Source organism: Leopardus geoffroyi, chromosome C1, assembly GCF_018350155.1.
Source record: "Leopardus geoffroyi isolate Oge1 chromosome C1, O.geoffroyi_Oge1_pat1.0, whole genome shotgun sequence".
NCBI lineage: Eukaryota > Metazoa > Chordata > Mammalia > Carnivora > Felidae > Leopardus > Leopardus geoffroyi.
The window spans coordinates 19,633,678-19,653,399 of NC_059328.1; the positions used below are offsets into that span (position 1 = coordinate 19,633,678).

General features: G+C 50.9%; 1 protein-coding gene across 1 annotated transcript; it reads left to right on the forward strand.

The window, feature by feature from the left end:
- Position 1: 1 nt before the first annotated feature.
- On the forward strand, positions 2-15,361 carry CATSPER4 (cation channel sperm associated 4). Its single transcript, XM_045476175.1, has 11 exons — positions 2-722; positions 846-920; positions 1,397-1,540; positions 5,436-5,537; positions 10,195-10,292; positions 10,447-10,567; positions 10,778-10,911; positions 12,169-12,343; positions 13,253-13,464; positions 13,781-13,946; positions 14,887-15,361. Exons 1-11 carry the CDS (start codon positions 654-656, stop codon positions 14,938-14,940), a joined length of 1,350 nt encoding a protein of 449 aa, XP_045332131.1. The 5' UTR covers positions 2-653; the 3' UTR covers positions 14,941-15,361.
- The last annotated feature ends 4,361 nt before the right edge of the window (positions 15,362-19,722 follow it).

The window sequence follows — 19,722 nt, forward strand, 5'->3', positions numbered from 1 at the left end:
AACTAGTCCGCCATGCGTTCACACTGGCCTGGGCCCTATTCCCGGAGCTCCATGCCTGCCAGGATGATGGGCTGCTGATCCGTGCTAGTGAGGGCTTCCACTCATGCCCATCTCTCCCCAGCCCTTTGGAGACCAGAGGGTGCTCTCCTGCCCCATCCCCGGGGGCTCAAAGAGAAACAGAAACCAGCCTTTTACTCTAGATAGAGAAACCCATCTTACATGGAAGGGCAGTGTGGGCGGGCCTGGAGCCTGGGGCGGTGGACGGTTTAGCCCACGGGGAGGAGCACAGGTTGAGGTTTGCTGGGAGGAGAGCCTCTGGGCCAAACACTGCTCTTCACTCCTCCAAGTCTTACCTCCAGCTCCTGGACCCAGAGCAGGGACATGCCCCCATATCTCTCCATCCAGGCCGCACAAGAGACCTGACCTGTTCCCATCAGCCTCTGACCGCTGACCGCAGCCCAGCCCCTTAGTGCCCCTGGCTTCCTCCCTGGGGACCAAGGGGAGTCAGTGGGAGGAGCTTCTCTTACAGTCAGAATTCCTTGGTGGAATGCAGACAGCTGGAGGTCACAGAGTCCTCTATGATCTCACCACGAGGGGGAGCAAGGCCACTTGGAATGAAGTTTCTTTGATACGTGAGAGGAGACGGAGCAGCTATGATGGATAACCGAAGGACCTGGTGGCAGCAGTGGACCGACATCAATATCAAACCTTTGAACGTCATGGTAGGTGGCCCCTGCCTCGGCCCACCCAAGCTGGGCATACCAGCGTAGGGTGGGGCACAGGACACCGCACTGGGTCCCCAGGGGCAGTGGCCGCACTGATGGGCCCTCTCCTCACCCTCACAGAGGGCCACTCATGAGCCCTACGCCCGGCCGGAGGAACAAGTACTGATCAACCGCAGAGACATCACTAGCACGAGGGTAAGGAGGAGGCCTGGGCTGCAGCCGGCAGCGACCCCCACCCCACAGTCACCCTCCTGCAGCTGTGCCCAGGGGGCAACAGGCCATCAGAATAACTCTGCCCCTTCTATTTTCTAAACAACCCCCCTGAGGACCCTCCCCAGCAGTGATCCCCGTGTTGGCCCCCTCATGGCATGTTAGTAACCTCCAGGCAGTGCTCCCTACGGGAACCCTTATATAATGACAGTCACCAGCAGAGACCCCAGAAGTCTCCCTTCCAGTGATCCCCACAAAGATCCCCCAACAGTCACCCGCTTTTAGTGGCCGTATAGGTAGTGACCCCTACACTGATGCCCCCATTTCATGACCCCTCTCAGGCAACTTCTCCCCTTAGAATGGCCCCCCCCCCCGGGACCCCATTCACTGAGAACAAACGTCCAGGCAGAGGCCTCCCGCCGTGACACCTGCCTGAAGGAAGGTCCCCTGCCCTCTCCCAGGATACCTGGGACATGCAGGAGTTCATCACTCACATGTACATCAAGCAGCTGCTTCGTCACCCAGCCTTCCAGCTGCTGCTGGCCTTGCTGCTGGTGGTCAACGCCATCACCATTGCTCTGCGCACCAACTCCTTCCTTGGCCAGGTGGGACTCCAGCCTGACCTCTGCCCCCACTGATCTAATGGGGCAAGGGCTGGGTGAGGCACTTTTCTCTCGGGGCCCCAGACTCCTCATCTGCTCATGGTGATTGGATTGAATGTTCTTCAAGGGCCTGTCAGCTCTGACGTTCCAGGGAACTAGAGATTAAGGAAGACCTCGTGGTGGAGGGGGCCCAGATTTGAGGAAGGCATTGGATTTGTAGAGAGGAAGGGCAGGAGAAAAATGGTGTGAGGAGAGGCAGACAAATGGGTGCCTGGTTGGGAAGGGTATCCCATTATATGTGTGTGTGTGTGTGTGTGTGTGTGTGTGTGTATACACACACACACATATATGTACATACACACACATATTTAAGTTTATTTATTTTTGAGAGAGAGAGAGAGAGAAAACACAAGTGAGGGAGAGGCATAGAGGGCAAGGGAGAGAGAGAGAATCCCAAGCAGGCTCTGCACTGACAGCCCAATGTGGGACTCGAATCCATGAACCGTGAGATCATGACCTGAGCCCAAGTTGGAGGCTTAACCTACTGAGCCACCCAGGCACACCAAGGGTATCCCATTTTAATAAATAGTCACAAAGTGAGGATCACTCTGTGCTGGGGTTCCGGGCATGATCATAGCAGACCCAATCCTGTCTCAGACTCGTGCACGTCATTACAAATGCCTGAGTGTCAGAGTACATGGGAGCTCAGAGTAAGCATCCCGGTAGGGCCGGGGAAGCCTTCCTGAAGAAAAGGATGCTTCTGCTGAGAACGAAGAGTGAGTAGGAGTTGGCCAGGCAAAGAGCGGTGGGAAAGAGTGTTTAGGGTGGGCAAAACAGCTTGTGAGCGAGTTCTGTGTGTCGGTCTGGAAGTCCAGTATGACTTTGGTCTTATCAATGTTTTAATTTCTTTACAAGGCGTATACTACATACGTGAATTATGCTATTTGAAGTCAGTGTTTTAAAAATGTCCAATGTGGTGGCTGATGATTTCAGAGAGATGGTCAGCAGCTAGATGGTGCGGGGTTTTTAAGTTATCTTAAGGAGGATGGCCTCTATCCTATGTCGTTGGAAAGTCAGGGAAGGGTTTAAAGCGCGAAAGTGACATAACCAGACGTGTGTTTCAGAAAACTTACACTGGCTGCTACAGTGTGGACCACGGAAGGGAGGGTGCCAAGAATGGGAAAAGATGGTCTGGCAAGACCGTGTTGTGGCGTTTAGTGAAAGATGGTGGGTCTTGGACCAGGGCCATGGCCGTTGGTAAAAGAGGCCACATGCATTTGAAACTCTCTAGGAGTTGAATCCATGGGCCTCCCGACTGCTTTTCCTTATAGCAAACACTTCATAAGCACTTCCTATGTGCCACCTTTTTTAACGTACATCACCATCTCACACGTGTAGGGAAGGGGAGAGCAAGAAGTTACACTACTGGCTTGAGTAACTGTGTGGGGTCGGTGCTGTTTGTTGGGACGTGGGGACATAGGACAATGAGTGGGTTTGGGGAGAATGCCGAGGTCACTTTGAATTGAGTAGCATTTGAGGCGCCCATGCAATATCCACATAGAGATGTCTAGCGAGAGGTTAGAGCTCAACTCTGAGATCCTGCCGAGAGCTCGGGGGTGGAGATTCCAACGTGAGGGCTGCCAGCGTCTGGGTGGATGGTTGCCAGAAGCTAAAGGAGTAGACGAGGTCACCTGGGAAGAGCATATCCAGTGAGAAGGGAAGAACGCCAGGACGGAGCTCTGAGGAGAGTCTCCAACTGAAGGACAGAGAATGGAGGAGGTGCATGAAAGGAGACTGAGGAGGAGTGACCAGTAGAGTGGGGAGGACCCAGGAGAGTGTGCTGTCTGGTCTGGGGCCAGAAATGGCAAGAGAGGAGGCCAGAGAAGGATCATGGAGCATCCCTTGGATTTAGTTCCTGTGGCCTTGACAGGAGCTGCCTCCCATGTGGTGGAGGCAGACACCCAACAGCCAAGATTGCAGCACGAGTAGAACTACAAGGCAGCTTCAACCCCTCAACGGATCATGAAATCAGTTTAGACTGCAGATACCAGCATTCTGATACAGAATGAAGTAGAATGAAAAAGAATGAAATAGAAATTGTACGTGTGTGCACACGCGAGAGAGTGGGGGAGGGGGAAAGAGGGAGGATGTAAAATACAAAATTCACCTCTTACTATAGGTCCCAGTCAAAAAATGCTAGCTAAAAGCTCTGGTGTAGGATATGTGTCCATGAAGGTCATGGCCTGTGAATACCAGACTGGTTTTGAACCTTGTCCCTATGCCATTGGGAGCCATAGCAGGCTTGTGGGTGGAGGAAGCAACTCTGATTTAGCCATGGATGCTCATGACTTGGAGAAGGCAGATGGAGTATTTAGGAAGCTCTTGCAGCAAATAGTGCAGAGAGTTTATTGCCCCCGGGAGTCAGCGGGGTGGAGCTGAGGGGACAGAAAGCTCTTCCTTGTTATAGACGGACATCCCTGGCCCATGACACCCTTAGGGAATTTGGAACAGGCAGGGAGCCCAAAACCTTAATCTCCCATCTGGGTTTAAGAAACTCTGCCCAGCCTCTCATTGGCCAGTGAATATGGGTGATGGCAAGGTTGTGGGTACCAGGAGGCCTCTGCGTGTGGTAGTGAACCTTGAGGCACTGAGTCTGTTGGCCATGGAAGTGGAGAAAGAGAGGAGTCCAAGGGACTTTGGTAACTGCCAGGGTGGAGTTGGAGGCTGGGAGCTGTTAACAGGGTCACAAACTATAGTAGGGTTACAGCTTCATGGGAGATTGGGGGAAAGTGAGTTGGATTTTTTTTTTTTAATGTTTATTTATTTATGTTGAGAGAGACTGAGAGAGAGCTGGAGTGGGGCAGGGAGAGTGGGAGAGAGAGATTCCCAAGCAGGCTCCATGCTGTCAGTGCCAAGCCCAATGTGGGGTTCAGTCCCACGAACTGGGACGTCATGACCCAAGCCGAAATCAAGAGTTGGATGCTTAACCGACTGAGCCATCCAGGCGCCCCAGCGAGTTGGATTTTAAACAGAATTCAAGGTCATGGTCATCCATCCATGAGTTCATCCACCCAGGGGACTGGACCCGTGAGTAGGCCGGCGGGGGCGGGGGGGGGGGGGGAGGGGGAGCATGTGCAGGAAGTCGGTCAGGCCTTGTCTGGGAGATTTGGGAGACAAAGCAGCAGGAGTGGCTGGGACAACCAGAGAAGGAAGGATGAGGCTTGGTGGCCTCTGCCTCAGCGGCCAGGGCCTTTCCTTCCAATCCTGGAGCCTGTTCTGCCTCTCAGCCACCTCCCTTTTTCAAGTATCCCTGCTCCAGAGGTTAGGAGCAAAGGTTTATAGTGAGACAACAGTCTTTTTTTTTTTTTCTTAATTTTTTTTTAATGTTTACTTATGTTTGAGAGAGTGAGACAGAGTGTGAGTGGGGGAGGGCCAGAGAGAGGGAGATACAGAATCGGAAGCAGGCTCCAGGCTCTGAGCTGTCCGCACAGAGCCTGACGCGGGGCTCGAACTCACGGACCACGAGATCATGACCTGAGCTGAAGTCGGACGCCCAGCCGACTGAGCCACCCCGGTGCCCCTATAGTCAGACAACAGTCTTTGTTGCTAACTCTGTGGCCTCAGGCACCTCTCTGATTCCTCATCTGTGAGACAGGAATAAAGCCCACTTTGGAGGATGATGGTGATGCTGACATGAATGACACATGTGGGGCCTTAGCACGGTGCCTGGCATGTACATGGACATGTGGACTAAAGGCAGCTGCAAAGTTGCTGAGGATGAAGAGCAGCAGGATTACGGGCCTGCCCTTCCCCCCACAGATGCCCCCCTGCCCAGCCTTGCCCGGGCTCTGTTCCACTGACCTCTCTGCCCCTCTCTTTTTCTCTGTCTTTCATATAGAAACACTATGAGTTGTTCTCTACCATAGATGACATTGTGCTGACCATCCTTATCTGTGAGGTCCTCCTCGGCTGGTTAAATGGCTTCTGGATTTTCTGGAAGGTGAGATCCTGGGTCCTTTCGGCCATCACCCCAACTCCTTAGGGACTGCACCCCACTCCTGGGCTTCTGGTCCTACGAGCCGAGGGTCTGTGTGTGTGTGTGTGTGTGTGTGTGTGTTGTGTGGAGAGAGAGACCAACCACTTCTGAGATGTCTGTGATGCAGCAGAAAGTAATTTGTACTGGGGCACCTGAGTGGCTCAGTCAGTTAAGTGTCTGACTCTTGATTTTGGCTCAGGTCATGATCTCATGGTTCGTGAGTTTGAGCCCCAGGTCGAACCCCTCATTGGGCTTTAAGCTGACCACATGGAGCCTGCTTGGGATTCTCTCTCTACCCCTCTCTCTTTGCCCCTCCTCTGTGAGCACTTGTGCAAACCCCTATGGTCAAGTCATTTCTGAAGTCCAGGGATTTATTTTGCCTTTGGCCATGTTTGAGTAGAGGCTTTAAGAAAACCTATTAGGGGCGCCTGGCTGGCTCACTCAGTGGAGCATGCAACCCTTGATCTCAGGGTTGTGAGTTCAAGCCCATGTTGGGTATAGAGACTACTTAAAATAAAATCTTTTTTTTCAAGCATATAAAAGTTTTTTTTAATGTTTATTTCTGAGAGAGACAGAAACAGAGCATGAGCAGGGGAGGGGCAGAGAGAGAGGGCGACACAAAATCCAAAGCAGGCTCCTGCGATCAGCACAGAGCCCAACATGGGGCTCGAGTCATGAACCACGAGATCATGACCTGAGCCAAAGTCGGCTGCTTAACCAACTGAGCCACCCAGACACCCCTAAAATAAAATATTAAAAAAAAACAACAACAACAAGACTATCAAGTCTTTATACCTTTCAAAAAAAGGAAGTATCATTTAAATACAGTTACCAGGGGGCGCCTGGGTGACTGTCATTTGAGCGGCCGACTTCGGCTCAGGTCATGATCTCACGGTTTGTGGGTTTGAGCCCCGTTTCGGGCTCTGTGCTGCCAGCTCAGAGCCTGGAGCCTGCTTCGGATTCTGTGTCTCCCTCTCTCTCTGCACCTCCCCCGCTCACAGTCTGTCTCTCTCTCTTTCTCTCTCTCTCAAAATAAATAAACATTAAAAAAAAATTTTTTTAATACCAGTACCAGGACAACCAGTTAGAATTCTAAGCTTTCCAGGGGTCAGAGGTTCACAGAACACGGTGTAGTTGAACCCAGAACAACATTGCTGAAGTCTGGGCGTCTTAAATACTGCTTTGTGCAAATAACATTTGCAAGGATGTTCATTAACAGAACATCGAAGGGATGGTGCACACCCTTAGTGTTTCCTCACTCGAGGGGAGGGGAGTAGGTACCGTGCTTTGTGTGAACATTTCAATGGTCCACTTTATCAGAATTAGCCCTGGAGGCAGGCAGACATCTGTTCCATAAGAGAAAACATTTCCTCCTTTGTATCTTCTTGAGATTTTTTTTTTTTTTCAGCAGCAGTAGGGGGTCTGCACTTTCTTAGCAATGCTTCTTTAATTTTTTTAATTTTTATTTAAGTAAGCTCCATGCCCAGTGTGGTGCTTGAACTCAACAAAGGACCCTGAGATTGCAAGTCACACCCTCTATGGGCTGAGCAACCAGGCACCCCAGGGGGCCTGCACTTTCAAGGTTAACCCCCAGGCTTTCATTAGGACAAGGGAATTGAAGCAAGCCTGAGAATCTTGTGCTCCTCCCAGCCACTCTGCTTGTCCCTTAAACCCAGGGTTCTCAACCTCAGCACTATAGACCTTTTGGCCTGGATGATCCTTTGTTGTGGGGGCTGTCCTGTGCACTGGAGGGTGTTCTGAAGCATTCCTGGCCTCTCCCCACTAGATGCCGCTTAGCACCTTCCTAGTTGTGACAACCAAGAATGTCCCCAGACATTGCCAAATGTCCCTTGGAGGGCAAAATCATCCCTGGCTGAGAACTCATGTCCTAAACCCTAACCTTCATCAGGGACCAGGGTGAAAACCAGGGTTTGTTAGAGATTGTTTCTGCCTCCTTCTCCCTCACCCCCCTGGCTGTTGTGGAGGGGGGAGGCTGGGGGAGGGAAAGAGGAAATGCAGGAAAGTGGAAAGCCTGTAAATTAATATCTCAAAATATGACCCCACCATGTAGGAATCCCCAAAATTTTGTCCCCAGCTCTTCCTTTTCTTCTACTCTTGTGGATTCCTTTTTCCTCCTTACCCCCACAGCCTATTAATCAGTTTCACTGCCTAACTATTTCTCAAATGTCTTGCCGCCTCTGCATCTTTGCTACCCGTCTCTAGCTCTTGCCTGGTCTTCTCCCACTAGGATGTTGCTTTAGCCTCCAAGATACCCCTCCCCCCCGCCCCCCACCCCCACCCCCGAATCAAAGTAATCTCCCCAAGGCACAGGCCAAAGTATCCTTAAAATCCTGCCCTGTCTCCCTGTTGTTTATAGGATCAGGTCGAAAGGCTTTATAGTGCTTAAGGCCTTCCACGATGCGGCCCTTGCTTATTTCTGCAGCCTCATCTTTCCCTGCCTTGCCCTTGAAGTTCCGGCTACCAGACTGCTTGCAGCTGCACTCCCCAGCGCATACCGGCACGCACCCGCACACACACCCTCACGCATCCGCGCACACCGCTGCTTCTCACCTCCATGCCTTTGTCCAAGCTGACCTCTCGTCTATGAAAGCTCCCTGACACTTTATTCATTTGCTCTACTCCTGCTTACAGCTTCAGACTCGTTCAGAGATCTTCTCTTCCAGGAAGTCCTCCCGCCTCTCCCAGGCCAGGTTAGGTGTTACTGTGTCTCCCTGACAATCTCTCTCACATGGAGTTTCAATTTACTGTCAAGCTGTCTTCCTGGAAATTGTGTGCCCTGCAGGGCAGAAATCCTCTTGTATCCTCAGGATCCGGTGCAGGATCTGGCATATAGTAGGAGCTTAATACTGGCTGGTTAGAGCTCCGGATCTGTGGCCAGGCTGACTTGCGTCTCCTGATGTACGTGTAGGCACAGGCACGCCGAATGTGGGATTCCAGGAGGGCTTGTGTTCACTGTTCTACCTGATACGTTTAAGAACTTTTTTTTTTTTTCCATTAGAAAAAGTTTTCTTGGGGCGCCTGGGTGGCGCAGTCGGTTAAGCGTCCGACTTCAGCCAGGTCACGATCTCGCGGTCCGTGAGTTCGAGCCCCGCGTCAGGCTCTAGGCTGATGGCTCAGAGCCTGGAGCCTGTTTCCGATTCTGTGTCTCCCTCTCTCTCTGCCCCTCCCCCGTTCATGCTCTGTCTCTCTCTGTCCCAAAAATAAATAAACGTTGAAAAAAAAAAAGAAAAAGTTTTCTTGGGGCGCCTGGGTGGCTCAGTCGGTTGGGCGGCCGACTTCGGCTCAGGTCATGATCTCGCAGTCCGTGAGTTCGAGCCCCGCGTCGGGCTCTGTGCTGACAGCTCAGAGCCTGGAGCCTGTTTCAGATTCTGTGTCTCCCTCTCTCTGACCCTCCCCTGTTCATGATCTGTCTCTCCCTGTCTCAAAAATAAATAAAACGTTAAAAAAAAAAAGTTTTCTTTTTGAATATTTAATGCAGATATAGATTGGTCGAAAACTATATTGAAAGGTATACAGAGAATTCTTCCTTCCACTCCCTCCCTTCATCTCTTCCCCTCCACCCCAGGTAATCTTTTTAGATTTATAGCTTATCAGTGTGTATTTTGCGATCATAAGCTAATATGTGTATACTTTAGTTTTCTTTTGCCTTTGTCCTCCATCCCTCCTCTCCCTCCCTTCCTTTGTTTGCCTTTGCCTCCCTCCTCCCTCCCCTCGCACTTTGCTTTTGTCACTTAATGGATCCTGGCAACCTTTCTGTATCAGTACATGGAGATATTTCCCATTTGTCTTTTTTGCTACACAGCGCTCCATTGAATAAATGCTCCGTGGTTTATTCAATCGGTGTCTCATTGCTGGACACTTTAGTTGTTTTCAACCTTACACAGGTGTCGTTTTGTACTTGAACCAGAGTTTCCGTGGGTCAGATTTTAGTAGTGGGATCACTGGCTGAAACATAAATGTATCCACTGTTTGTTAGATAAATTCCCCCTTCCGTGGCTGTGCTTGAACTTTTCATACATGAGGTTCCTTCCTCAGTCCCCACCCCTATGTAACTTTGTGCCTTACTGGACAGAGGGCTTGTAAAAACTTCCTGTCTCTCTCTCTCTCTCTCTCTCTCTCTCTCTCTCGTACAGTGAGGGCTAGTGTACTTCTGAACTGGCTACCGAAGTAGTGTTCTTTAATGTTTTTATTAGTATTTACTTTTATTGTATTATTAATTATAGTGTGAGCCACACAAAGCCTGGAGCATCCGAGCGCTCTTCTGTCACCTAACTGTAGGGCAAGGCCATTTTCAGCAGTGCGCTAGCCCAGGTGGCTGCTCAGCTTAGGAACTAGCTGTGTATACGTGAGAGTCTCCACTGTGTGTCTCTGAGACTGCACTTGGCTGTGGACACACGTACGAGACAGGGAGTGCATGTGTGTTTTGTGGCACGTTTGGGGAATGCAGATAAGTAACAGCAGTGGATGGCAGATGACTGGCCCTGCTTTGAGAGGAACATTGAGCCTCCCAACCTTGGGGCAGTGGGAGGGCAGACCCAGGATGTCCCCACAGGCTGGGCCTGATAGACCCCACTGGGGCTGGCCCCCCCAACCCCCCCAGGACGGCTGGAACATCCTCAACTTCCTTATCATCTTTATCTTGCTCCTGGGGTTCTTCATTAATGAACTCAGTGCCATCTCTATCACCTATACCCTCAGGTGAGCTGGGAACTCGGGAGAAGAAGGGGAACTGTCTGGACCCCGGGAAGGAGATGAGGTGGGGATCAGCTCTGCCTGTCTGGGCAGGTCAGGGGGCGGGGGGAGGAGGGGCCTGGGAGGGGCCAGGGGGCACCCCTGAGAGGCTGTGCCACAGGGCGCTTCGTCTGGTGCACGTGTGCATGGCGGTGGAGCCTCTGGCCCGGATCATCCGTGTCATCCTGCAGTCGGTGCCTGACATGGCCAATATCATGACCCTCATCCTCTTCTTCATGCTGGTCAGTGCCCTCCCTTGCCCTCAATCCTCCCCTTCCCTGAGCAGGGCCCCTGGGTCATTGGGGACACAGGGGTGTCTGGAAGAAGAGGAGAGGCCTATGGGCCTGAATCCCTGTCATTCCCTTGGCGGTGTTCATTTGCATGGCATGTGCATGTCCTGTCCCCAAGGTCCCTGGGTGAAGTCCAGGCATCTTCTCTGGTTTCTCTGGCAGGTGTTCTCCGTGTTCGGGGTCACTCTCTTTGGTGCGTTTGTGCCCATGCATTTCCAGAACATGCAGGTTGCCCTGTACACCCTTTTCATCTGCATCACCCAAGATGGCTGGGTGGACATCTACAGGGACTTTCAGTGAGTGTCTGTGGGGCTTCCGGGCCCCCAGCCCAGTGGGGCGAGGCAGTGGGAGTGGGTGGTCCAGAGCTTGGGATGAGGGTGTGCCCAGCAGGAGGGGGGTGCCTGGAACTTCAAACTGGGGAAAGGGAGACCCCTGAGACTGGGGCCTCTGGGTTTGTGGCCTGCTTGAAGCCTTGTTCCCCTTGAAATTCCACCTGTTCCAAGTCCTACTGCAGGCCTGTTCATCATTTCTCCTGTCACGCTAAACAACTGGGTAGGTCTTGAGCAAGAGAGCAGCTCTGTGGTTTCAGGACAGCCTCCCAGCCCACACCTGAGCCCACCAAGCTGCCTGGATTCCTGGGAACTCAGAGCCTCATTTCATTCTTTCTTACACCTGCTGCCCAAGGCCATTTGGGGCCATAGATGGCCACCAGGTTCTATTCTTTTCCATTACCCTATTTGTTTCCAGTGCACTCTAGGAAGTGGGTCCTCCTGACTGATTTCTTTTTATCTCTTGTGAGACTAGAAGCACAGCTGGCAAAGGGTTTCTGTGGGCACCACCCATTATGATGTAGGTAGTGGGAAAATCATAGAGTGTACAATAAAGGTATACTGGAGGCTGGGCTTTTGAGTCTTTGCTCCATCACACTAGCCATGCAACCTTGGACAAATTCCTTCATCTCTCTTCTGAGCCTCAGCTTCCTCACCTGCTGACTGGGGATTATTGTAATTAACTGTGTCTGAATTGCTGTAAGGATCAACAGAGAAAATCTATTTAAATCTCTTAGCATAGAGCCTGGCACAGAGTATCTCTATATGCGTGCACGTGTGTGTGTGTGTGTGTGTGTGTGTGTGTGTGTGTATGGAAAGAGAGAAAGAAAGACCTATTCTTTAGGAAAATATTTTATAGGAGATTCATAACAAGGTATTAATAGTAGATGGGTTTTTTTTCCTACATATCTTCCTTCTAATTCTCCTATTATGAGCTTGAGTTATTTTTTAAAATAAGAAAATCGTGAATAAAGAGTGTAGCCAATAGATTAAACTTGATAATGCCGATGGACACATCCCCACCTTAGAGGGCTGGCTTGAGGCCCTGTGTGCTCAACAAAGAGCAGCTGCTATGACAGTCAGGAACAGGCATTCGATCAGCACAACAGCAGTGAGATAGCAGAAGACCCAGTGGGCCTTGAGGCAGTGTCCCCGTTTCCTAGATGGGGAAATCGAGGCTCAAAGGGCCAGGGAGGTGATGGGGCCCCTGTCTGCCATCTCCAGGATGGAGACAAGAGAGTACGCAATGGAGATTGGGGGTGCTGTCTACTTTGCCATCTTCATCACCATCGGTGCCTTCATTGGCATCAACCTGTTGGTCGTTGTGGTGACCACCAATCTGGAGCAAATGATGAAGGCAGGCGAGCATGGACAACTGCATCAGACAACCTTCCGTGAGGTGAGTGGGATGGGAGGGCAGAAGGGAGGAGGGGGCAGAATGTACTGACTTGACTGTGTATATGTGCACATATGTGTGTGTATGTGTGTATGTGAGCACACATGCACATGCTTCCACACTCGAGGGCCTGGGGAAAGTCAAGCCTGAGACCTGGGAGCAGCATCCCCTACCTTGAGTGACATCTGAGGGGTATGGATTTCCTAGATTTTTAAAGTTTTTTTTATTTTGAGAGAGAGAGCATGCACGTGCACAAGGGGGTAGGGGCAGAGAGAGAGAGAGAGAGAGAGAGCTAGAGAGAGAGGATCCCAAGCAGGCTCCACACTGCCAGCATAGAGCTCAATGTGGGACCTGAACCCCTGAACCATGAGATCATGACCAGAGCTGACACTTAACTGACTGAGCCACTCAGGCGCCCCCTAGATGCCTTATTTCTATGGCAACTCAAAACTGAGTGGCTGGGTGACCTTTGGGCAGATAACCAATTTAAGCCTCAATTTCTTCTGCAAAATGGGAATAATAATAGTTATTTTCTCATAGGACTATCATGAGAATTATGGAGATAAATGAACAGTAGTTGGCACACACATACAACTCATTAAATGTTAGCTGCAGTGCTACTCATTCAGGGGTAGAACTTCCAAAAGGTCGGTGGGGGTGGAGGGTGGAGTACTTCCAAAATGTTGACGGCTGTGGGCTATGACTTCAGAGTAGACAGGGCTACTGGGAAAGAGCTTATGCATCTGAAGCCTCCCACCAACAGCGTAGGGAGGCTAAGATCTGTTGGAGCTCAATGAGGGGCATTAGAACCCTGGTATCCTAGGAGACTCATCCTCCCCGAAGCCAAGCAGGAAGGCACTGGGGGAGGGGTGCCGGCTGAGCGCTGTCCCTTCCCCGTTTCCCTCTTCCCAGACAGGCAAGGAGGAGGAGGATGGAAGTAACTACCTGCCACTGGTGCACTGTGCGGTCGCCCGTTTGGAGATGTCTGGCCTCCCCCAGGAGCCACTTACGGGGGGCAACCTGTCTAACCTCTCGGAAAACACCTGTGACAACTTTTGCCTGGTGCTCGAGGCAATACAGGAGAACTTGATGCACTACAAGGAGATCCGAGATGAGCTTAACACGTAGGCCGGGCATTGGGGGTACCCCGAGTCCCATAAGTCTGGGCTGAGTGCAGACCTCGGGGCCATCACCATTCTATAACACGGACCCTGGGGCCCTACTTGACCGGGGTCTGTGGGTGCAGGAGCTAGAATCCCCAGACCTCCCTGTTCTTCCATCCCAAGTGAGCACACAGCTTTGGCTGGATCTCCATAGGAGTGAGGGGGGAGGGCAAAGCGGGGTGGATGCCAGGGAAGAGATGTGGGGTCTGCCCCCCTTTTTCTCCTTCCCCTCCAAACTCCCTCAGCCCTCGGAAAGTACTCACCCCTCCGCCCCCAGGATAGTAGAGGAGGTGCGCTCCATCCGCTTCAACCAGGAGCAGGAGGAGGAGCTGATGCACAAGCATGTGTCCCTGAGCCTGTCGGTGGCGAGTGGGTCCTCCTTGGACATCCACGACATGACTTGCCAGCAAGACTTGATCACTGCGCTCATCAACAGGGATAAGGTGCATGCAGCTTCCCTCTCCTACCCAATAAGTGCTCGTCCAGCCACCCCACCCAGCTCAGCGTCTGCCCCATTAGTCAAACTTTCTGTCGATTTCAAGACTGGTCTACCTTCTAGACTTCTGTGCACGGACTGCGCTCCCTCAGCCACAGCTGATCGGTTAGGTTCCACCCTTTCCTCCTCAGAGAGCCTCTGCCGGCTCCCTTCAGGCTCCTCCCATGGAGCCACTTATGTTTCTAATGCCTTCAAACCTACCCCTTCCTAGGGTGGCTTGAGCCAGCTCAGTTTCTGCTTAGTGGCAGATACCTAGGCCCACTGGGGGCAGAGGGCCCCTGGGTTCTCTCCAGGGTGCATAAGAATGGCCTCCTCTTGGGGCACCTGGGTGGCTCAGTCAATTGAGGGTCTGACTCTGGATTTGGGCTCAGGTCATGATCCCAGGGCTATGGGATTGAGCCCTGTGTTGTGCTCTGGGATAAGCATGGAGCCTGCTTAAGATTCTCTCTCTCCCTCTGCCCCACTACCCCTGCTTGTGCTCCCTTTCTCTCTCTCTTAAAAAAAAAAAAAAAAAAAAAAAAAAAAATATATATATATATATATATATATATATATATATATATATATATATATTTACACACACACACACACACACAGCCTCCTCCTGAGGGAGGAAGCTTTTAGGGAGAAAAAGGCACACACCCACATAACTTAATTTCCTTTCTCCACTTCCCAAACTACCTGACTGGGCTAGAATGGCCTGGAGCCTTGTGAATGTCCACAGCCTGGGCTTCCAAGCTCAGAGTGGATACTAAGGCAGCTAGAGTCAGACATATGAAGGACTTCCCTGGGAGGCCTGGCAGGGTAGCTGCCAGGAGGGGAGGGGAGCAAGGCAGTGTTTGCCATGTGAAGGTGAGGGATCGACAAGAAAACCCCTTGGTTTGCAGGTTCAGGAATCCAACACAAACCTGCTCCTTAACAAACACAAGGCCAGCCGCTGAGAGGCAGGACGGGAGCCAAGGGACCTGCGCACACACACCCAGCTGCTGCATCTTCCTGCACCTCTAGTGTGACTTGGCACAGCCTGGTCTGAGCCCATCCTCTCCCTTACACCTCGGCAGATGCCTGGGGCTGAGAAGGGGGTGGCATATCCAGGGCTTGTACCTGTGAGCCCCAGGTTCAGAGGAATTCAGATGGACAAGGATGCTGGATGAGAGAGGGAGCCCCACAGCAAGGATGAGCAGCTAGCGGGGGTGCTGGCTAAGGCAGCCAGGGTTTGTCCTAAGGATGGGCATCCCTGGTCCTCTGCATTAGGCCAGAGCTAGATGGGGCCTAAGTGGGCTTAAGCACCAAGAGGAGAAAGGTGAGGCCAGTGGGGCCAGGCATCTGTGTATTGACAATAAAATTTTGCGTTGGGATCAATATGTCTGAATCGTGGCTCTACAAACCCCTTGGGGCAATTCTTGCCAAAAGCCTGTTTGTCTGGTGGGAGAGTTACTGACAGCCCTCTAGAGCTTCTAATCTAATGGGAGAGAGAATCTGCACCCTGAAAATTTGTGACTTAATGGTAGGGATATAATCTCTGCCCTTAGTGTTCTAATTTTTTTTTTGATTGGGGGGGGTGGCAGTGGGTGGGAATTTCGTCCTCATGGTTAGGAGCCTGGTCTGATGGAGACAGCCCTACCCTCCCTCTCTGAAGGTAGAGAAGACTGGTCCTTATTCTGGGGAGCCCTAGTCTGTTGAGGTCACCATTGATCAAGTCGTGCAAATACAAGCAGTTTTATGCTGGGGCAATGGAGAGTGACTGGCAAAGCATGGGTCCTGGTAGGCTTTTCAGAGGAGAGGGGCACTGGAACTTGCTGGAAGATAGCAGGAGGAGTCTGTGGGTCCAGTGAATGAGGTCTAGTGGGGAACCTAGGACCTGTGAGGTCTTGGGACCTTCACACTAAAGACCATTGACAGCCACAGCAAATTCCTGAGCTGGGTAATGCAGAGAGTCTGAGAGAGCTGTGGAAGTCATGGGCAATAGGAAGAACTGCCTTGGAGGACTGGATTCTCATCCTTGGGTAAGTCACTGGGCCTTATTTTTCCCACCTGTGCAGTGGGGCGAGGGTGAGATTGCTCTTCAGCTCTAAAATCAAATGGCCAACTTTTAGCTCAAGAGTTGGGAGACCAGTAAGATCATCCACGTCCCTGAGACTCAGATTCCCTTGGGTTGGGTTGGGGAGAAGCCTGGAAGGCCAAGAATTCTGCCCAGCTGTTCAACAAAGGCTAACAGTTAGGGGCCTTAGGGATATTCACCAGTTGGAATGGGAGTCCCCAGAGGCCCACTGATCGCAACTAATGAGAAAATCCACCCTCCATCCCCCTCTGGTCTGCATTGGTTCCAGCCCCATAAAGCACCCCCTGGGGCCAGCTGGGAAGGAGTCTGGACAGCTGAGGGTGGGGTGGTAACTCAGCAGGCAGATGAGAGATGGCACCAGTGCCAGCAGTGCCTCACTGTCTTGGAGCTGCTGTCTGTTCCCCTGTTCAAGCTGAGACTCCTTATCCGTGCTTTCCAGGACCATCAACATGGGCAGAGCCATGGGCATCCAGTGGCTTTTACTGCTAACTGCTATTTACTGGGGATGGAGCCTTCAGTCTTCCTGGTGAGTACCCCCATATACCCTTTCTATCTATCCTCTTCTGGGGGGCTCTCATAGCCCCTCTTCTGGCTGGCCAGAGAAGGGAAGAAGGTGACAAGAGAAGAAGAGACAGAAGGTAGTGTACCCAGGAAAATCTTGCAATGTGAACACAGCCATCACTAGCCCCAATCCTAAATTGTCTGAAAGGCTTGAGGCACTGATGAGTTTGGAGGCAGGAGCATGACAGTATAACCTTCAAGGGACTTCTGGCTTTGCCCCTCTATCCTCTTCCAGGATGTTGTCTTTGTCTACTCCATCTTGTCTATCATCCCAGTTGTGTCTCCCTTGCTGTCTATCCTTCCCATCTGGGCCTGGCCAAGAGCTTGGGGTTCCAGCAAACTAGTTCCCTCCAAGATGGCCCAGAACTGGGGACCCAATATCTTGGACCCCTGCTGCCATCCCCTGCCCTCCTCCAACAAGAACAACCGCCACCTCCAATGCCTCACCGAGGCTGAAGAAGGAGTAACCATGAGGTTACTGAGACTCATGGACGTGAAGTGATTTGTCCCCTATCACAGAGCTGGGATTCTATGCCAGGTCTGACTTCAGAGGCCAGTCTACACTCCACTGCTTCTCAAAAAAAATGCTGTGGCCAGGAAACCTCGGTATCATGAAATTGTCAGCTCTTACTAAGTATCACACTTCCAAACAAGATCCCAACAGGGTTTGTGTAGAACTTGATAAGGAGATTCTAAAATATATGGAAGAGCCAAAGGCAAACAAAAGCCAAGATAATTTTGAAGAGCAAGATGGGAGACTCACTCTACCAGATCCTGAGATTTACATGAAAGTAACATGGTGCCGGTACAGTGATAGACAAGCAGACCAATGGGATGAAAGAGCACGGAAGTTGGTCTGGATACATAATGACAGCGTGACAAATCACCGGGGAAAGGATGGACTTTTCCATAAGGCAGCAGGAACAACTGGTTAACCGGATGCGGGAAAAACAAAATCAGATCCGATGGAAACATCTCTCCCTGCAAATAAAACCTTGAGACGCCTGTGGCAAGACATCTCTTCATTACAGCCAGGATTTATGTTGCAAACCCACAGATCACTAGAGTTTAAAGGACTTCTCTGTTCCTCACCGTTTTGAGGGGACATGGAAGTACCAAGAGGTTTGGGTCTTCCTCAAGATGACACAGCAAGCCAGTAACAGAGCCAGGTCTAGAGCCTTGGTCTACTCTTTCATGCATTCTGGCCAGCTCTCCTGCCCTACTGTGACCCCTCAGCTCTGCACAGAGCTAGAATAAAGTGGAGTGTGGAAGGAGCAGGTGCTGTGTGAGGGCAGAATTGAACACAAGGGTCAGTGCCTCTTCAGATCTAGATTGTGGGAAGGACGAGCCTGCTACCTGTGCTGAGTCAACTTCTAGTTTTCTGAATTAGTCCTTTGGCTACTGTGCCAAGGATGCAATGACAGAGCATCAGGTCAAGGACCTATTTCTGCCCTTCGCGCAGGGGAAAGAGGAAGATTTCCAAGGGATCCAGCTCAGGATAGCTGATTTGGGCCTTTCTCTCTAGAGAGAGTGGTTTGGCTCAACCATGAGAAGGAAGCTGTGTTTTTGCAAGTTGGTACAGTGTGTTAGGGGAGACACCAGGCTCCCGAATCTGATGGACCTTGTTTCAAATGCAGCGTCACCACTTCCTGGCTGTGTGACCTTGCACAAACCTCTTCACTTGTCTGAGCCTCAGTTTCTTCATCTGATAAATAGAAATAATAACCCTTGGGGCGCCTAGGTGGCTCAGTTGGTTAAGCATCCAACTCCTGATTTTGGCTTAGGTCATGATCTCATAGTTTGTGAGTTCAAGCCCCACATCAGGCTCTGCGCTAACAGTGCCCAGCCTGCTTGGGATTCTCTGTCTCCCTCTCTCTGACCATTCCCCACTTGCTCTCTCTCTCTCTCTCTCTCAAAGTAAATAGACATTAAAAAAATTTTTTTTTAAGAAATAATAATCCTTACCTCAGGTTCTTTGTCAGGATTCACCATACCAATGCTCGTGCATTGAAGCAGGGCCTTACTTGGACAAGGTGAAATTGAATGATGTCAAAACTATCTTGGACTGCTATTGCACTAAATAAAGCACTTGCTTTGCAATTAGGGTTCACATTATACCAAAATATTGTTGGGGTGCCTGGTTGGCTCAGTTGGTTAAGCATCTGACTCTTGATCTCAGGGTCATGAGTTCAAGCCCTGTGTTGGGCTCTGCACTGGGTGTTGGAGCCTTCTTAAAAAATAACATATATCTTTCAATATTAGAACCATATTCAATGCAGTAGGAAACTCACACCAAAAAAGGCAGCCAGATACCAAAGACCAAATGCTATGGCAGATTTCTGCCTTTTGCTATCTCTGGAGGAGTCACTGAGGGGCGCCTGGGTGGCTCAGTCAGTTGAGAGTCTGACTTTGGCTCAGGTCATGATCTCACGGTTGTGAGTTTGAGCCCTGCGTCAAGCTCTATGTGTACAGCTCAGAGCCTGGAGCCTGCTCCCGATTCTATGTCCTCCTCTCTCTCTGCCCCTCTCCCACTCATGCTCTGTCTCTGTCTCTCAAAAAGAAATGTTAAAAAAAAAAATTAGAGTGGTTATTGAGCAGAAGACATAGTTGCCAGCACTAGTTAAAGTCATGAGTTAAGACGGGGTGCCTGGGTGCTAAGTCAGTGAAGCATCCGACTTTGGCTAAGGTCATGATTTCACGGTTCGTGAGTTTGAGCCCTGTGTCAGGCTCTATGTTGTCAACTCAGAGCCTGGAGCCTGCTTTGGATTCTGTGTCTCCCTCTTCTCTCTGCCCCTCCCCCACTTGCTCTCTCCCTCTCTCTCTCTCTCTCAAAAATAAAAATAAAACATTTAAAAAATAAGATGAATTAAGATCATGCATCAGTTACTATGTGTTAGCACAGAGCTGGCACATAAATGAATGTGAGGCAGTAATGTAGTTGGTGCTGATATTATTTTTATTGAATCTTCTTTTTTTAATTTTTTTTTATGTTATATCTGAGAGAGAGAGACAGACAGAGAGATCAGGGGAGGTGCGGAGAGACGGAGACAGAATCTGAAACAGGCTCTAGGCTCTGAGCTGTTAGCACAGAGCCTGATGT

Bases quoted from the DNA above. Each gene is read 5' to 3' on its own strand.
- CATSPER4 (XM_045476175.1), top strand. From the start codon at position 654: ATGATGGATAACCGAAGGACCTGGTGGCAGCAGTGGACCGACATCAAT. The intron at 10,912-12,168 runs GTGAGTGTCTGT...TGCCATCTCCAG, and splicing joins GACATCTACAGGGACTTTCA to GATGGAGACAAGAGAGTACG. The intron at 12,344-13,252 runs GTGAGTGGGATG...CCCTCTTCCCAG, and splicing joins ATCAGACAACCTTCCGTGAG to ACAGGCAAGGAGGAGGAGGA.